Genomic DNA, 20,624 nt, shown 5'->3' with positions numbered 1-20,624 from the left:
TATACAGTATATATATTTATAATAAATATAAATAAATTATATATATATATATATTATTTCCCAGTCTTGAGAAGAACTCCTAAAAAGAGTTCAGAGGTCTTAAACAAATCATTTAAACAAATCATTTATATATTAATATATAATATATATATATACTATATATATATATATATATATATATATATATATATATATAATATAAATATAATATATAATATATATATATGGGTACATATTACAATTCTCCGAGTTCTACCCTGTATAGTTTACCTTTTTGTAAATCCAAGTTTTCAGTTATCACTCACATGGATGGGAGACTGAGAATTGGTTACACCATTAAATTGATTGATGACTTACAATGTTTGCACAAGGATACTCTGCTGAATGTTAATTCAATATAACTCAACATTCGAGGTTTCTAACCCCATTAAGAATCTACATAAAATATGCTCAGTATTAGACAAACATAAAAAAAAATCAACTAAAATCTAATATATATATGAATGTATGTGTGTGCACGAACTCTGAAACACACCAATCAATTTCAACCAAACTTGGTATACATATGAATTACTATCTGGAAATCAGCACTGTGGGGGTAAAACATCCCTAGCACTAAAGGGGGTGGGGGTGGGAAGGGCTTCCCTGAAACGGGGCTGGTTATGCCCGTAGACTTAGTAGACTTATTATACCTAATTTCAGTATACATATGACTTACTATCTGGAAAAGAATACTGCAGGGTAAGGCATCAATGGCACCAAAGAGAGAGAGAGAGAGAGAGAGAGAGAGAGAGAGAGAGAGAGAGAGAGAGAGAGAGAGAGAGAGAGAGAGAGAGAGAGAGAGAGAGAGAGAGAGAGAGAGAGAGGTGTTAAGGAGAAGAGGGGATAAAGTGAGAGAGAGAGAGAGAGCTTATCAGTTGTCATTCAGTTATCCCAGCTGGGTTGGTCAGCTAGTATATGATAAAATCAAGAGACTTTAATTTGACATTCTGAGATTTCCAGCTTTTGCCTATTATACACCAACTGGTACAACTTCTGATGTGATCTGCTCAAAATTCTAATATTTACTAATGTCTGCAAGAAAGGACAGAAATTTATGTTCAATTAGTTTTGTAGAACTGCTTCACACTGGATTTACCAACGATTACCTAAGACCCTACAGGATTTACTATTAGTCTATTCTCTTGCGTCCCAGTTTTCTGTTACTTGGTGTATTCCCAATTTGTTACTTAAGAACTTTCCTACATATTCCATGTATTATTCTACCTTAGACACTAGTTTTTCCAAGCTCTGATGTCTAGGTATTTTTCACTTTTCTTCCCTCTTCTCTACACACTGGGAAAAGTGTAGTTGTGAGGGTGAATAATGCCTAAAATCATATGTCACTCCCAAGTTCAGGTCTGCATGTATTTGAGAGGGTTTTTATTGATTTTACTAGCTTTAAAATTTTCCTGATGCCTTTTATTCTGCATAAATTTTTACTTCGGTAGTTTACTGTCTTTACCTTTTCTCTTCTTTTGTTCTATCATCTATTTACTTAATATAAAAAAAATCTAAATGCCAATTTGCCCAAATCTTCACATTAAACTGATAGAATCACATAATGGCAGCTCTTACATGTACATAACCCTATGCACTACGAGATAAACACTCCTACATACAATAAATTAAGTGCATTATTATTTAACAATGCCTTCCTTAATACCTACAATACTGTGCATTTGAATCTTTTTTTATTGCAAATACCCACTACCAATCTAAGTTATAAGGCTACCTCAAATGAGCAATATGTCGATTAAAGTCTGCTAGAAATGTCAATAAAAGTCTGCTAGAAATGAACTTTAGTGATATTTCGAATGAATAAGATACGAACACTAAAAGAAACTTGCAAAAAGCTATTTCTCTGACATTTCCAAACACAAAACCACTTGCAAATCTGCATGGAAATAATCTTTAATGTTCGGTGCAGATCAAACAAACTACAAGGCAATTTGACGCAACACCAAAAAACTAAAAAACAGCAATAGAAACAGGTGTCGGAGAGCAATACAAGGCAACCATAAAAAATGACACACTTACCCATGGACGGTCTGGAGATGGCTGACAGGTGCTATGTGCAGAGGGTCCAAGGCACTCCATGTGGTAATAGTTACGGCAGTCTGAGCACCTCAAGAGGGAATCAGCCCCTGGTGCACCACATACGTGACAGACAGCACAACGTCGGCATATCCATAATATTTCCTCGGTATCTGACTCAGGACCCTCACCATCTTCCATGCAAAATGGATGGACTCCCTCACAGCACCATATGCAGAAAATGAGCTGCAGAGTAATAAGATTATTTAGTCTGATGGAACTTAAAATTTATTCACCTACACAGCATTGCAATCTTTGAACTTATAATTTTAAATCAACTGTCAAATTAAATACAGAAAATGCAAAATTCAATGACAATATTTTGCAAAACATTTTTCATACAATTCCATCAATCATACAGAGGTCTAATTTGTGGCCCAATTATTCCCAGATGTGAATTCTAATGTCTTGTAGACAGTTACAATAAGTGCAAATCTTCATGCATGTACACTATGCCCAAGCATAAGGGGTAGTAATTATCAACAGAAATTTTTCATGTCAAGTATGTGACCCAATGCGAGCATGGGGGTGGTAGGTGGGCAATTCCTATATGACTGACATATATTTTACAAGGAACAATTAATTTAAAATTGAGCTCGATGTTCAAGTAATTACTTACAAAAAGAGGCAATTTTACATAAATACAACCCAAACACTTATTCTTTGTTTCATACTTGACTTTAGCAGATAATTTAAATAGTTTGAGTTTTATTAAATTTTAGTCATGCACCTCTGATAAGAATTAATTTTTTGAATGCAAGTACTTTTCTACATCAGTAAATTATTCAGAAAATTTTATAATGATCATAAAAAGATTTAATCACTTAACTTTATCCTGAAAAATTTGAATGTTTTCTCATGCATTGTCAATGTATGAATAAACTTGAAAGTGCTAGGTACTGAACTTCCAGTCATAATTTCAAGAATAAGTGTTAATATTTGGTATTAACTTCTGCCTGTTACTTTCCTTTGGTATGATTTTCATCTATATATATGGTAGAACATGAACTTTGAAATAATTTCTCAATTCAGCAGATACAGTACTGTTGTAAGGTATGAAACATTACATTTAACCTATTTTTATTAAAAAACTGCTACATAATGGCTTCCCCTCTTGGCTTTTAATAGTTTAATAAATTTAGTTATACAAATCCATCACACCTAACAACCAGGTTCTGTTCCTACTACTAGGTCGATGAGTGAGGAACTGCATCTTGGCAATACTTCAAGCATACCATACTGGTAGTGGATTTGTAAAAACTATCTTTAGATATAATTTCAGTGTCACCTTTGCACCATTAATAACTTTTTCAGCATACTGTAAATATGTGCATGTAGTTTACTGTACACAAAAAAAAAAGAACAGGGGAAATCAGCTCTGATATAGTGTAAAATCCATCATAACTGGCACCCTTGGGACCAAAGAGCTGCCAACTGCATGAGATAAACCTTTTCATATGCCATGCAAGTATCATGATTTGTCATTTGCACCAATTACAATTACCACTTTTTTGGTTTTATTATAAATTCCTAATATATCAAACTGAACATTACCCTGTTCTCACCTAAATCCTATAGTAGTACAAGTACTTAAATTTTTTCACTGATGCATCAGATGACAAGCACATAAACACTGATGCAATAGACAGCACACAGACCCACACATATGGTGCACGTTCGCTCTCTCTCTAATCTTTTCACAAAGAATTTGACATTCGCACAGTAATGGGGTTGAGGGGTGGATTGAGCTTTTAAATAAATAATTTTTTTTTTTTTTTTGCAAATTTAACCACAAAAAATTCATGGTTAATATCAGTTACTCATAGGCTAAAGGAGACAAGGGGAGTAAGAAGAAAAAGACTCCTGTGTAGCAGACATCATAGGCAGAGATGATTTTGGTGGCTGCGATGATACTGTCATCATAAGCCCAAGAAGGCATAAGTTAGCAGCATCAGCAGATTGGCAATCTGGGCTGATGATTGATTTATGAAATATAGGCTGTCAAGCCCAGTGTTGGGACACTTTCAGCCACATAGGGCTTATGACAATGAAAAAGACGGATCTCTGATGACTTTGAGTCTTCATGTGGATACCTGTGATACTTTTCCAAAGTTGCTTAAGAGAGACTACTGAATGACAATGATTAAGGAAATATGCCAGATCTCATCAGCCAAAACAAGTTCTCTTCCCTATAGATTCCACTGGTTGTCTTACGTCTCCTCTAGGTCACAGCTCCATTTCCTGTGTGAAATCTAGTCGGATGGTTTTCTGTAATGCATCTTCTGGGGCAAAAGTGTAAAAAGTACTCTTGATCATGTCCTATGTTTACAGATGGTCATTAAGTGACCTTTCTGTGGACAATAAGCTCAATCTACAGTAGCTGACAACTTCTAGAGCTAGAGCATCTTAGGGAGGGTTCTTGCATCCAGCCTCCTTCCTATGTCACTGTTATGTTCTTGGTCTTCTAGCTAACTACAGCTGGTAGTATTAAATGACTTGATAGGAATAGTAGCTCTACTTACTCATCCCTCTGGTCCCTATGACTGCAACCATTACCCTTGCCATATTCATGGTTACTCTGACAAAGGGTGTGGTCCTAACTGCAGTCACAACATGGCTAGAATAGGAAAGCTTACTAGAGTGGTCACAGTCCTGACAGTCCCTGGCAGCATGACTAACACTCCTCCTTTGTAGATGCCACCACAGAAGACGTTTCAAGAAAAGCACATCCTTTCTTTAAGATTCTTTGTAGTAGTTCACCCTTAATCTCTGCTTGTATCATAATGAGAAGATGAGCAAAGATAAGATAATCTCAAGAGATGGGTATCTTCAAGTCTAGGCTGTGGAGGGTTAGATAGCAGTGATATTTGGCTTGATTGAACTGTTGCTGCAGTAAGTCCCGACTTAAAGCAAACAATACGAGCCTTGCTGGAAAGTAAACAAAATCTCCAAGCAGAAAATATTTCTTCCTCAGCAACAAAACCAGTGGGTCCCAGGTGAGGGATACCTTCAAGCCTGATCTGTGAAGATGGCACAGCAGCAACGGTTGGGTTGTTGTAAGTGATTCAACTTTTGCTGCTTCAAGTTCTCCACCAACACAACAAATACAACTGCTTCACTCCAACACAACAAATACAACTGCTTCACTAAGTCTTGCATCAATGCATATAGTCTCTAGACAGGAAATTTTTTCCTCATCAATGTGAACATCAGCTGGTCAGGTGGCACATGAAGCAAGATAGTCAGATGCTGAGCAGCCAGGATGGCTGGTATCTCAGGGCTACACTTGGGTGGTCAAAAGCAACATTGCCAGCATGCAAACAACCCTTCAGAGTTCAAAGTAAAATGAAAACCCCACTGCTAACCTGGAGACTGAAGCTGTTGACTCAAAACAAGACAAAGCAGATGAACATATCAAGCTTGCCTCTTCTTGTAAGTTTTCCTACTGAAGAAGTGTGACTCTGAACAGATCAATCAAGACTTATATGTTGAGAGAGCACACCTGACTTTGGCACAACATAAACGTCTTTCTTGAGGGTCAACATTAAAAGCACAGCAGGGCTTATTTTGCAATCCATTAAATATTTACAGAGACAAATGGATACACAAAAGTGGGAAAAATACTTTAAACAATAGTAACATGGCTGTTGGTGTACACGAAAAACAACATATCCACATCATAAATGGTGATAAAAAAATTCATCATCAAAATATCAGGATTAATTAAATTATGGGCAGGAAACACACATGATCAATATGCTTATAAAAAAAAAAAAAAAAAAAAAAAAAAAAAAAAAAAAAAAAAAGGCCTGCCAAGGGAGAACACAAATCAACAGACCTAATCTTTGTGCTCACCACTCAGAATTATAAAATTACACCTAAATCTAAAAAAAGCAAAGATAAATAAAATTCACCAAACATTAACGACAATAATGATTAGAAAAATATGTTATTCCTAGGAAAATGTGAAATAAGTTGGGACTAGCCTCACCACAAAACCAGTAATCCTACGCAGACAATAACAACAGACAAATGCTCAATGTAGAAACCACGATTTGAAGAGTGAAAAAAAGCTGGAAAAGAATGATCCACTGGGTAAAGAATAAGAAAATACAGACACTACCCTACTTACAAACGAGTTATGTTCCTGATGGCTGTTTATATGTTGAATTGTTTGTAAGTTGATTATTGTACTCTTAATGCCCATCTAAGTCCAGTATGATATAAAATCAATACAGTACTGTATGTTTATTCATCCTAAAACACAAGACACTGTACATACAGTGCTGTATGTACAGAATATTAGGCAAGCAAACCAAAATTTACATTTATGGGTGGCAAAGGGGAGCACTCTGAACACATTTTTAATTTGCAATCCTGTTTGTTTGTATCTTTATTTTTAAGTTGAATGTTTGTAAGTACAGTGATGTCTGTACCTCTGAAAATTGTAAAACTGCACCAAGGACATCCTAAGTAACTCTGCTACTGAGACTTGCACTGTGACATTTAAAGTGGTTCAGACTCAAGATCAAATCAAGTAGGTGGCTGATGGCTACCTGAAGGTCAAGGTGGCATGTGTCACACTACTACTTATCTTCAATAGTCTGGGGACATTCATATTCATGACTAATGGGATTGTAATAACACTATTTTCAACCTGTTTAAGAAGGCTGTAAATACAATTAAAATAAAACTTGTATAAAATAAATTTTTAAAAATACAGCAGCACTATGACTGGACTTAGGAAGATTACATCAGAAGACCAAAGTAATATTCTTGATAAAAAAAATTTTATTGTATATCCATATGCATCTCTAAATTGTTTCATAATGTCATACTTATATTTTTTAAGCACACTTCTGTGATGTGGCTAAAGCCCTCATTCATCGACAAAAGTGTCTGCACTATTTACAAAATAGAAATTTTTATAAAATCTACTTTTTTAAATACTTACCTCTCTACTATGATAGCTGTATTCCCTGCATCAGCGGGAGGACGATAGTGTGAAAACTAAAAAATTAATAGGATCATTTAGTCTGAACCATCTACTGACCCATCCCTTTCGGGTGGTTCGAGCATCTAGTTTTCCATTCATTTTTTCTCCATCCAAATGAGTGGGGAAATGATACATAAGTGATACATAATACGAGAGGAATTATTTAAAAAATAAACTATAAAAAATTAATTTTTTGAAAAGAATCTCACCTCTCTATTATGATAGCTGATTCCCTCACTGAACTAAGGTGTGAAAAGGTGAAGACAAAATCAACGGCCGCCCCCAACAAACCCCGCGACCAAAAAGGAAACCCTAAAATTCCACCTGGAATAAATCTCTACTTACCTAATGATTAGAATTCACCTGCCGTACTGCTGCCAAGCAAGGACTAATTCATTAGGCAGCAAGACCTTTGAATGATGCTAGAGGTTCCTTGATAGGGATACCATGCTCACTCTAAAGAAAGGGACAAAAGGCCTTGTGCCTAGGCCAGCAGAGCAACAGTGGTAAAAGAATGAAGGCCTTTACCTAATTCATCATACAAGTAATCATTCAATTGTCTTGATTAATGGAGGCAAGGGCCCATCGGATAATGGCGAAATCCAGACAAGGGCGGGTAAAAAAAATCTAGGGATGTTCAAGATCCATTCCGTAACCTTCCTCACCTAACCTTGTCAATACTACATAATTGTAAACACTCACACTTTAACCATTACAGGCTGGGCTAAAATATAGACCTGTCAAACTTTAAGGTTGGCCAATTTCAGAAAAATACACATCAATAGAAAGAGGAAGATATGCAAAATGCACAGTGTGAAAGAAAAAATTAAAAAAAAATTTTCTGTACCCTCTGCAGGAAGTTGAAAGTGAATATTTCCAACCCTGTGCAGGGGGCTCTTTTCCATGACACTTTTAAAAATATGCTAATTTTACCAAGTCATACATGTTTTTTCTAATAATCTTTTTTTAATTTTATTTTGTAAAATTATAATTACAGCTCACACAGTATCGTAACAGATAAGAACTAAAATCAGTAACATATTCTGAGTATATTTATTATAATATTTATGAGATTTACTGAGATGGGGAGATGCAGTATCTTTTTGTGAGGTATACATGTTTTTTCTAATATTCCTTTAAATTTACTTTGCAAAATTACAATTATACCCGATATACTATCATTAAAAGATACGAACTGTAACCAGCAGCAATCCCTACACATATTTATGAGCAAATAAACAAAAAGACATGCTGGGATAGGGAGGCGCAGTACATTCCCAATGAAATCTCAAGTCACACTGATCCACCTCTATCCTGTACTGAGCTAATAGAGTTGTTGTAAGTGTTGCCATATGTCATTTATGGCCCACTGAAGTGATATGATAAATTTTCCCGCAAAATTCGTTCAAACTGTATGGCTATTACTATGCCTCACATGATCATGTCCATGAAAATTCATATGCAAAAGGCAATTATCTACCTTCTTTCCCACGTATTTGTAACAAAATATACTGCATAAATACTTTGAAAATATAATACAACCCCTTCTTTTTCTCTTTCTCATACACAACAATTCAGAAAGTAGCCTACCTGTGTTTACCCACACCTACAATGATTTTGTGACCAGTATTGTATTTTTATACAGCAACTTTCTTATTAGTTGTTACAATATTGTACTGCCATATACAAGATATCACCTGTGTGTGTGTGTGTGTGTGTGTGTGTGTGTGTGTGTGTGTGTGTGTGTGTGTGTGTGTGTGTGTGTGTGTGTGTGTGTGTGTGTGTGTGTGTGTGTGTGTGTGTGTGTGTGTGTGTGTGTGTGTGTGTGTGTGTGTGTGTGTGTGTGTGTGTGTGTGTGTGAACTACTGACCTAGGCTTGGTGATACAGTCACAGTATCCATTTGCACAAGTCAAATAGGGTATTTAAAATAGAGGTAACAGTAATGAAATTGATATTTTACTTACAGAATCCACTTATACTGTGTTATTATCATTTTATATCATCACTGTGATAACTATAAGAAAACCTATCGATGCCATTTGCAATGACTAATGTTTGTTTTCAGAATCAGAAGATTGAGCCTAATAGTGAAAGAACTAGAATAATTTTTTAGTTGCTATAGGAAATTAATGTATTACTGGAATTACTATTTTTATTTTCATGCATAAATGTACAACAGTTATACAATGGTAAACTACCATTTTTTTTAAAGTAAAATCCCTCAAAATTGCAAAACAACTGTTTCCCAACCCGTTTGTTTACATCCTATTCAATGTTGTTTACGTCAGTTCTTTGGTTTAAGTGGTGTTAATTATAAGAGATCTTTATGAATTGTTACATATCCTTAAGTCTGGTAATCTTGTTTGAATGCCTAGCCTACTATATCGAAAATGAAATTCGTTCGGTTTCTAATACACAAACTGTTGATGTATAACATTACAACAGCCTGTGTTTAACCGCTTTAGTACATATGGCATTTCTCGATAACTGTTCAAAGCAAATTTATTTTAAGAACCCTACTAAAAAGTAGTTAATCATTTTCTGTTTTATTGGAATTAATGATTTTTCATTTCACCTCATAACATCTTGGAAGCTTTAATTGTATGCCTGTGTGTGTGTTTACATATTGTGCGTCTCTCTCTCTCTCTCCCCCATACCCTTTGCAAATGATTGTGCTTATCTGTTGGGTTGTAAAAATAAAAAAATGAGAAAATACAGTAAAAACATAAATGGGAATAGCATAAAATATATATATAAAAAAAAATCAAAAGCAAAACAACACAAAACAGCCTCCAAATGCTCCCCACCTCCACCCACCTTCCAGCAACCTCTTCTCAAAGCTCCTCTACACAGCCTTACTGGCCCTCCTCTCCCATGGCACCCAGCCACCAAACTCCCCACTCCTTGGAAATGATCTCCCGTGGCCCGCGCCCCCCGAACCTTTTCTCACTCTGTTTGTGTAAGCAGTGTTACCAAATTTTTTGAGAGGTCGCACAGCATTGCCAAACATCGGAGACTGGTCTTTCAAAGTTTCTGAAATTTATATAAACATCTTGTATCTTTGGAGATTTGATCCCTGGTCTAGGTGTGTTGGATAATGGCAATCCACATAACTGAAGGATTACTGTAAGTGCTTCCATACTACCGAAAATGAGACAATTTCCTAAATACAGTAAATACAAAAGGTTTGAGTACAGCTACCCAATTCATTCACGATAGGAGTTTCCCTTCCATAATGAGGGGCAAAAGAGCTCTGCACAATTCATTTTGAATCTCCCCATCTCACAGATAGTGCAAGGAGACAAAGTGATCGCTACCACTCACACACTGTGAAATTTTACTTTCAACAGAGGTAGAAAAGAAGTCTCAGTTTGCGTATGCCTCCCTGACTAGGGTCTTAAAACATAAAAAGTCCTGGAATTCTTTGACAAAGGTAGTCAAGCTTCCTGGGGCTGCAAAACAGTTTCTTGACATTTCGTCTGATTTCCTTAGTCCTTTGTAAAAATATCAAGAGATCTCTGACTGGACATAGGAAAGCCTGAAGCTCAGTAACTTTGTTTGCTGAGACCAAGGTTAACAAAAACAGTCTCATCACTGTCAACTTCTTTGGGGAGGATGTGTTCCAAGGTTCAAATGGGGGGTATGCTTAAGTACTTAAGCACCACACCCTAATGCCAGCCCAGGGGTTCAACTGAAGACTCAGGAATCTTAATTTGGAAGGAGTGGATGGCTTCCTTGATATTCATGTTAGAAGAAATACATAGGCCAGTATGCCACATGTTAGAAGAAATATATAGGCCAGTATGCCACAATACATAAGTTAACACAGGTCAGTACCCTTTACTGGCAGGAACTGAAAACATCTGTTGTAGCATAAGTAAAGATAAAATTTAAAGATGTTATTCACAGACGTAAGGGTACAGATAAACCTTTTGGCAGAGCACCAAGCCCTATACACTGCCACTGCCGTTGATACAAGGTATAGTCAACTTCCTCTGGAGTTAATGATAGACCTTATGCATTCCCTCGAAAACCCCCGCTTTCGTGCAAGATGGTTAAGTCTCCAAGTGGTCAGCTAATGCATGGGGAGGTTTTGTGAAGTCTCATAAATCCTGGCTGTTTGCAAAGATCCTTCCTTGGTGGAAGGAGCCTTGGGCGATTTACTGACATAGGCAGGTCTGGGGAACCATTCTCTGAGTCAAGTGTGAACTCAGCCATACAAAATTTTGCCAGAAACCTTTGTATCATAGTAGAGGGGGAAAACATACACAGGTCTATAGTAAAGGGGGGAAAAAACACAGAGGTCTGCATAACACCAATCTAAATGCACTGCATTGACTACCCAAGCTTGAGGATCCTGAACCGAAGCAGAGTGCACTGGCGGGTGATTGCAGAACCTGGGGGCAAACAGGTCTGGAGGAAGGGTAATCCATAGCTTGACTTGTGGATGCAAAGTCCATTTTGAAGGCAGAATCTGGTCCTTCCGGCTTACTTGGTCTGCCACAATGTTCATTTTTCCTGGCACAAACTGGGGAAACAGAAGGAATTTCCTTTCCTCTGACCAAGTGAGAATATGGCTTGAAAGTAGGAACAAAGCTTCTGATTTTGTGCCTCCTTGATTGCTCATATATGCCAGAGTTGTCGAATTGTCCAAAATGAGAGCTAATTCTTTGCCCCGTACTAGATCCTCCCATGCCTTCGGGCCTTCTGTACAGCCAACATCTTTAAGTTACTGATATGGAGTTCTCTTACCTCTGAGGACCAAATCCCTGCCACATGCCTTGTCTGCAGTGACCGCTCGCCTACCTTCTGGCAATGCATCAGAATATAATGAGGTCTGGGCTTTTCAACTCGAGAGAGACTCCCTGCAAGAGACTATGGTTGAAGGCTCCACCATCTCAAGAGGATCCTCCAATTCCCTTGAGACTTAAATTCTAATGGAGTCTGGCTGAAACTTTCGGTTCCAGTGCCTCTTGAGAAAGATGTATTGGCCTCATTTTCAACCTGGCACCCAAACTAACTTCTCTAGTGATGCCATGTGTCCCAACACACACACCCCTCTTGGATGGCAAGGTAAAAAGGTTCTTAGTTGGTATTATATTGGATTTTGAAATTTAAAGATTCCCTCTAAACTGGACGCTAGAATCAGCCAATTGTCCAGGTACAGAAGCATCCAAATGACAAATGACAAACGTGAGCCCACTTCCCCAACTGCGATAGGAATCTTGTAAAAATCTGAGGAAAAATCTGAGGAGCTGAGCTCAGACTGAAGTTCATCGCCTGAAACTGGTACACCTTGTCCTGAAAAACAAATTACAAATACTTCCTTGATTTCAGATGAATTGGTGCATGAAAGTGTGAATGCATTATGTCCACTCACACCATCCAATCTCCTTGATGAATTGCCACTACAACTGAATTGGCTTACTTCCTGGTGAATGAAGTCATGAAACTACTCAGTTGGAAACATCCAGTACTAGTCTCCACCCTCCTGAAGCTTTTAGTACCAGAAAAAAGCAACTGTAGAACCCCATCGATCTCCTTGTTGTGGAGATAAGAGGGGAAACTGCAAAGGAAAACTGACTAGAGGAGGTTGGGAAAGGAAGGGAATTCCGTATCTCTCCTTCATACTTCCAAGGATCTGCCTCCATATCCTACCAAACCATATAAACAAGGGCTCAACCTCCCTCCTACTGAGAGGTTGATACATCACTTCTTATCAGAAGCTGGATTTTTTCTAGGATGCTTACTGTCCTTCCTGGAAGCCTGAACTGTTGACTTGAGGGCACTGACAAGTTACCCATTTGTCTGGCAGGGAACCTAAGGAATTTTGTGTTAAATGAAGGAGTGGCTGCTGCCGTAGCTGTGTATGCCTAAATGTCTGAGAGTGACTCAACAAATATCTGGTTTCTTCTTTTTCAACCTCTTGTATTATCATACCTACTGCTCAGGTGTCCAGTAAAGAATGCACTGGTTGTTGAGCAATAACTTCGGCCTTGTGTGCCAAGGAGACAGAGGGAGCGAGAAAAAAAAAATTACAATTGCTCCCAATACTTGACAACTGCATTAGTAAAGCATGCACAGAAATCTACCAAATTGTTCCCCAAATGTTGTTTCTCTTGAGGAAGAGCAGAAACAATCTCTCTTGCTTAGTCTTTGGCTACTACAGACCTTTCCGAGAGACATTATCTCCTGATACTGAAAGCCGAGCTAGCAAAAAAAAAAAAAAAAAAAAAAAAAAAAAAACACACTAACTTTATTCAGGACCAACAGCAAGAAAAAAATTGTCTCTTGAAAGAGTTAAAACTGGCAATTGCCTCATTTCATAAGACACTGCACTCCTCTTTCTCGTATAGGGGGAGGAAAAGAGGAAGAATGTCTCAAAGAAACCTTCTGAAGGAGTAATTTAGCCACTGTCTAATCAGTGCTGACTTAACCAGTTTAGATGAAAGGGAATCCACTTAGCTCCAGACCAGCATTCCTAAGGGACCTAGGGCCCTGAACTGCTAGTTCCTCATACAAATCAGGAAATTGCTAACACAGGCCTTAATACATCTCAGAAAAGCTGAAGACACTATCTGCTCTTCTTCAGCATCAGAATCCATTTCAGGAGCGTCAGGCTCAAGGGAAATCCTGGGGAAGCAGTAGAAGCCCCTGCTCCCTGAGACAAAAAGTTTCATCTTCTCTAACAAGGATTTAATTTTGGATGCAAAAACCTGCTTCATACCAGAAAAATTATTATGCCATGGCTTCTGGAGCCAAAAAATCATCTGCTCAGAAAACAGACATTTCCTGTACATTCACACCATCCTGCACTGACATCAAGGAAGTGGAAGGTAAAATGTAATCTGCCAAAGGAGCAGACAAAAAAACATGGATTAGGAAGATAATCCGATGTTCTGCTACTGAAACAGTAGCAATCAAAGATGGATACTGTATGCTCCTCTAACTGGGAAGCAGCTCGTGGCATCCACAACATCAAACGCAGTTCAAGAACATGCCTAAAATGCTCAGCAGCCCCAGGTGACAAAGAAGAGAGACAAGACTGGAAATGCGATGCCTGTGGAGAATGGTTAAGTATAATGTGGCACCCAAATCTCATGTTGTTAATGGCAACAGAGACGCAACAAGAACGATACAAGCTCCGACTTTTGCAGTTTGCACAAGAAACTTGTTCTGTTTTACAAGGTGTCAAACACTGATGAGGATGCCTGAGAATGGAGAACATAAGAGAACAAATGTGTTCACACACCTGATTGCAGCTACTCAAAAAGAACTCCTGCATGTCATGACAACTGGCATGAAGACAGCCTGGCATAGCCATATCTACTGGGAGACCAAGAAGATGAATGGATGCAAGTACCTGGAGCCAGACAAGTGCCTGCGAAAGAAAATCCTCTTGCAAAGAACCATAGGAAGACCGCGGAAAGGGATTGCTAGGAGTATGCAGCCTCCAGCAAAGTCTAGGGGAAACAGAAATCTGGTATCAGGTGAGTGCACTTTTCATCACCTAGCATACCTAGCATGCAAGAACTTTGCTTGATTTTGCTGCACGCATCATTCGGCACTAGCCACTTCCACTCCCGGATATCCCCCGATACCCTGTACTGTACCTCCAACAGTAAGGGAAGCATCACAGAGTGTAGCTAAGGTATGGCTAACAGGGAGGGAGAGCATTGGTATCTCCTCTGCCAAAAGGAGGGAACTTGAAAAAGGATGATTAAACTGGACCAGTAAAGCAGCAGATGTTGAGGTTACCTTCATAAACTTTTCAAACGTACCTCTAAGACTAGCTACACCAGCTCCTAATTTGCCATACCTCATATCCTGAACAATACAGGGAGCTTTAAGAAAAAAATAATTTTTGAAGGAGGAAAGGATTACTAGGAAAACAAGAAGAGCGAGAAGAGCCACTTCCTGACAGATCGTGAAAAGATAAGAAACTCACTCCTCCCCTCACTTCCTGTGCTAATGTTTAAATATTTTTTCCTGTCTTTTCCTATTCTTATCTGTTTCTCTCATCTTATATTTTAAATAACATTACCTCATCTGGCCAATAAATACACTAATCACAGCAATCATTAAAAGAAGAACCCTTGTTCCTACATTCAACACACAACTTGTGACCATCATGAACTGATCAGTAAAGCTGGGTATTACACCCTCTTACTTTATGCACTCAACAGAATTTTTCTTTATCCTCTTTTGATGGAATCCTAAATAATGAAAAAACCATGAAAAGCCCAAAATCCAGAAAACAATCCAATCGGCAATGAAAAATTAAAACAACAATCAGTAAGTGTTCACAGACTGAAGGGAAGGAAAAAAAAAAAAAAAAAAAAAAAAAAAAAAAAACCACTTAATAGGAAAACTGCAAATGCTTGAAGCACCCAAAATGGATAGGTCAATAGATGATACACTGTTAACGATCCTATTAATTTTTTTAGTTTTCACACTATCGTCTTGCAGCCCACGCAAGGAATACATTTATCATAATGGAGAGGTAACTCATTTCAAAAAATTTTCCTACCATCTGAGCTAAATTCCTTGTAAATAAACTCCATGCTCTTAAACACAACACCTTTCATGAACTATCCTTAAATTCTGGCCTCAATGTAGCTACAACTATTCGTATGCAAAAATGCTTATTTTCGTGGAGGACAAAATACAATATAGTTATGCATATTTTTTACCTTTGAAACCTATACCTCTACTTTGAGAAGTCTGACTTTTGTCATATTTATGTCACAGACAAAACAAATTATGAAAAATCACAAAACTGAAAGCAACCATAACAAAAACTACAAAAAACTACTCACCCGTTCTCTCCCAGCAGAGCCACACCGAAAGCAAAGCGTTTGAGGGTAAAGAGGTGAAGAAGTTGTGACAGAAAAACCTGAGAGCATCATTTCATCAACATCATACCCTTGCCAATAGTCAATGTTCACTAATGCTCCTGGGACAAACTTTTTACCAGCTGCAATGTCACACCGATCCTGCGAAAAAAAATGGAAACCATCATGTGTAGATATGAGATTACTATTCAAGAAAAAACAAAATTTCCAAGTAGAATACATTCAATAAACAACTGAACAAACAGACAACACGACCCACCTTTTGATCAGGCTGAACACGTGTCATCTGTCTTGGAACAAACACAGATGACTTATCATGCATGGAAACCCTAATATCAACATCAGCCTTTTCCTCAGCAACATCAGGCTTTGACAAAGACTTTTCCTCTTGTACTGCTGGACTCCTTGGTCTTTCTTTGGCTTCTACTGGTTCATTTGTTGTAGCAAGTGGCAACGTTCTCTTGAACTTTCTATCCTGAACCAATGCTGACTGTGCTGATTTGGCTGACAATCTTGGATTCAAACATTTCCTCTTGCTATAAAAACCAATATAAAAGACATTAAAACTTACTGACCAATTTAAGCCAAATGGGTTACACAGAATGACACAAATAGGAACCACTTGGAACCAAGAAAAAGGGGAAGAAGCCATAATGGAAGAGTGAAATAACAATATATAACATGGTATATAAAGATAACTAGGGACAATACATAAGAATACAGTATATAAAAGAATTAAGGGCAAAAAGGAAAACACTATTATTCAGCATTTCAAAGGAGTGAAGGAAAAAAATCTATTGTTTAAGTTCGGTACCTTGCTTGAGCTATATTCAATTTACATTACTAACATAATGGCAACCTACGGGCTTTCATGTGCTGAAGATTAGTGTGTCTAGCCAAATTGGTTAATCATATAACTGCATTTGCAATTCCAGATCTTTATGAAATAAATTTTTCATCCTTAATAATGTTCAGTCCCTGGTTATATTTTTCCAAATTTTACACACAATGACAATTGCAGATCATTAACCAATACAACTGAAAAAATTAAGAAAAGCAATAGGCAAAACATACATGCATGGTTTCTTTTTCGTGCCGGGCCCACCAAACTTCTTCATGTCCAAGCAGTTGACACACTTCTGACAATTGGGTGTGATACAGCCAGTACACTTGTTGCACCACATAGTCTTCTGCAAGATTTTCCCACTAGCTGCTCTCTGCATAACTGTGACAACTTCCCTCTTTCTCTTCTTCTTACTCTCTATGATAGGTGATGATGAATCTAGGTCTTGCTTTCCATCTTTTTCAGGTGATGGAAAAACAGCTCGCTGGATACCTTTCAAAACCTGGTAAAATGACACGATGAAATTTCGACACGTCCTCTTTCTTAAACCAAAATGACATTTACACACCTCATCAAAATATTATGAAAAATTATTCTTGTACTACATTATCACCAGCTACCCTTTATATAAAAATATGCTATTACAAAAAATTACAAAAATTATCCCACCTGTGCTTGACTGCGACAAACATGCTTCACTCGAGGCCCTCCCGGTTCTGGTAAAACAACAGGAGGCTCTTCTGCCTCATTCTTGATAATAGGAATCTTCCCACTTTTTCCTGTCACCACTATTATTTTCTTGCCTGACCTTGCAAGATGTGGAACTCTTCCACCTCCATCCACCAATGAAGATGACACATCCAGGGTTCTCCCCAGCCTCGAGTAGTCTGTAATGACTCTTCTCCTCCTCCTACCATCTTCCATCGAGGCACTTGAGTCTTCTGATGTTTTAAGAGCACCTTCACTATCAGAAATATCACTCGCCTCTGACGAATGCCCAGACCCTACCACTGCAACTGGCACTGTGTTATCACTAACTGAATTCGAACTATGAGAATTGGGAACCAGTGATGACATGGAGCTCTTACCTCTTTTTAAGTTCGGTGGGAAATAATAATCAAGATCTACTTTGGTTACGCCAGCTTTCTTAAAATAAGCCAACAATTCAATTCGGGATCTTATAGTCTGACCATCTGGACTATGCAATAAGGCCACTTTTCCTTCACCTTTTTCATTCCATTTTATTTTACGGCTCCAATTGTTTCCAAATTGAACACTTTCATACATTGAAGTTTTCTTCTTTAACTTGGGCCTTGTTTTAGATACTCTGCTAATGATTGACTTGATATTAGAAGAGCTAGTTTTGGCCATAGAACTTATGAATGATTCAGCAGCTGAATCATGGGATTCATCTTCAGTTCCATAATCTTGTTCCTGTTCTAAGCCACCTGATACAGATTTCTTTCTTACCAATGGTGGTGTTGGACTTTCAGCAGTGCTGGCTTGAGATACCACACCACTAGTTTCTTCTTCCTGTTCAAATACACCCGGAATACTTCTTTCTCTGGCTCTATCCTTATTAGGTTCTTCAAATGGTGTAAGGGATGTGAGGGAGTTTTTACTGATTTTTAATATGACCTTCTCGGTATTTGCTTTTGTATCAGGTACAAGATTCGGTACAGCAAAATGATCACTGTCATCCAATGAAGTTTCTCTTTTCCTGTCCAAGGTTTTCATGGATCGTTTTCTTTCATCCACACTTTTGCTGGTGTACGACTCAAAATCATTACCACCAGTATCACAGAGAACTGTATTCCAGGCACTACATAATCCCTTTTTCTCAGGTGACTCCATTTCTGATACAGAACTTAGCATTTTACCTCTCTCCCCTACAAAAGCCCTTGTAAACACTGTTTCTTCCTTTGTTACCCTTTGTTCTGACTCACTTTCAGTAGTGTCTGTGTGGCTGGTCTCTCTCTGTTTGGAGGTCAATAATAAAGATCTGGTTCGCAATCCCTTTTTCTTGTGTTTCCTCTCAGTCTTATAATTTTCAATGTCATTTGTACAACCACCACTAGACATGTCTTCACTAACATCAGCTCTAACAGACTGTCTACTTGAAGACCTGTGAAGCCCTTCATCATCATCATCATCTGTTGCAACTGTTGAGGGCTGGTCAGGGTGGTGGCTTTTTATTACCTTGTCCCCAGCAGTAACACTACTGCTTTCTAACTTCTGGGAATCAACTTTTAAGTCAGGAATCTTAGGTGATTCTGTTCTATCTCCTGACTTTATTTTATTAGATTTAATTTTAACTTTCGATGATTTTGAAAGTATTTTTGGAGCCTCAGATTTTGGAGTTTCAAATTCAACTTCTGAGGCCTCTGGTGACTTGTCATCAGAGCTAATATCTGATCCTATTTCAGAACTAGACACAGGCTCTGTACTAGAAGAGCCAGTGTTATCACTTGAACTTGGTGTGGAAGAATCCGAATTCCCATTGACAACTGGAAAGTATTTATGAATGTCATCAATCTTTCCAATTGCCTGAAAATAGGCACTCAATTCTCGTTTAGATCTGAAAGTTCTTCCATCTGGGCTGAAAACATAAGTATCAAATTTATCGCCAGCTGAGCGCCACTTGATTCTTCTGGTCCAACCACCAGGTAATGTGGTCATGACAACTCTGCTGCGTTTACTACTCTTCGTTGAAGGTGCAGGCCGAGATTTTCCCTCACTTGTTTTCCCAACAACTGAACTACTGTTGCCAAACAAAACACGGGCATCTGCACAAATTCCTTGATTTTTTAGATATTCCTCAAGTTTCTGCATACTTCTAAACTTCTCTCCACTAGGACTTATGACTACAACTTCTGAGCCTGTTTTACGTCGCCATCCACCAGGCAAATCCATGACATTGCCAAAGGCTCCCCCTCCCCCTCCTCCTCCAGCTCCCCCAGGATCCAGAGGCAATCTCTTGGTGTGACTGGTAAGTTCTGAATCCTTTTCAGTAGCTGCCGCTGATGAACCAAGATTCATACATCGAGCTAGACTTGTAGGGATTCTCTCTTTCAGGGGAGGGGGCAAGCGTTTACGCAGGCGGTCATGCAGTATGTTGGGCATAAAGCAGGTCTGGAGAATTCTACCTAACCAACATGCAAGGCAACGCTCTTCTTCCTCCAAGCCTTGTATTTGACATAAGCCCTTTGAGTCTAAACATTCAAAGATTTCTTTGGGGCCATCACTGGCACTACTGACAAAGGAGCAGCACATCTCACAAATAGTAACACCAAACTTGCGAGTGTTTTCTCCTTCATCTCTATCACAGATAACACACTTGCCTTCAACTTTTCCTGAAAAGATGGAAACAAGCAATTAAACTCACAAAATAATTCAAAATGAAATCTTTAATATTTTTATTTCTATACAACCATGGCAATAGTGCAACTTCTTCACGGGACAAAAACTGTGTAACTGCATCATGTCCTGTGTAGTTAATATTTTTTTGTGTAGAATTACAATTTATGGAACAAACCCTTTTTTTTTTCCAAGTAATAAATTTCAGTCTTGTATATGTTCCTCTTAAACTGCAAGAATCTACAAATACAAGGGTGAGAGTTCAATGAAACATTCCTCATGAGCTGTAATACATGGGTGATAGTTCAATGAAACATTCCTCATGAGCTGTAATTTGTTAAATAATAGCAAAGTATGTGAATTTATCTGCATAAAGTGCAAGTGCACAAATGTACCCCATATTTTGCAGCCTATTAAGAATTTAAAATCAACTTT

The 20,624-nt window shown here is 38.0% G+C and overlaps 1 protein-coding gene across 4 annotated transcripts in view; it reads right to left on the bottom strand.

Annotated features, from left to right (window-relative positions):
- The window catches only part of LOC136836444 (histone-lysine N-methyltransferase 2A-like), a 116,749-nt gene that overhangs the window by 63,468 nt on the left and 32,657 nt on the right, over positions 1 to 20,624 (bottom strand). For all 4 annotated transcript variants that reach the window (XM_067100708.1, XM_067100709.1, XM_067100710.1 and 1 more), the window contains exons 4-8: positions 17,502 to 20,185; positions 17,063 to 17,334; positions 16,248 to 16,524; positions 15,953 to 16,129; positions 2,080 to 2,322 (exon numbers count right to left, since the gene is read on the bottom strand). In XM_067100708.1, coding sequence (XP_066956809.1) covers positions 2,080 to 2,322; positions 15,953 to 16,129; positions 16,248 to 16,524; positions 17,063 to 17,334; positions 17,502 to 20,185 — 3,653 coding nt within the window. The remainder of the gene's footprint in view (positions 1 to 2,079; positions 2,323 to 15,952; positions 16,130 to 16,247; positions 16,525 to 17,062; positions 17,335 to 17,501; positions 20,186 to 20,624) is intronic.

The sequence above is a fragment of the Macrobrachium rosenbergii genome, chromosome 56, assembly GCF_040412425.1.
Source record: "Macrobrachium rosenbergii isolate ZJJX-2024 chromosome 56, ASM4041242v1, whole genome shotgun sequence".
Taxonomy (NCBI): domain Eukaryota; kingdom Metazoa; phylum Arthropoda; class Malacostraca; order Decapoda; family Palaemonidae; genus Macrobrachium; species Macrobrachium rosenbergii.
The sequence above is the reverse complement of the archived record's forward strand: the minus strand, read 5'-3'. Positions and strand labels throughout refer to the sequence as shown.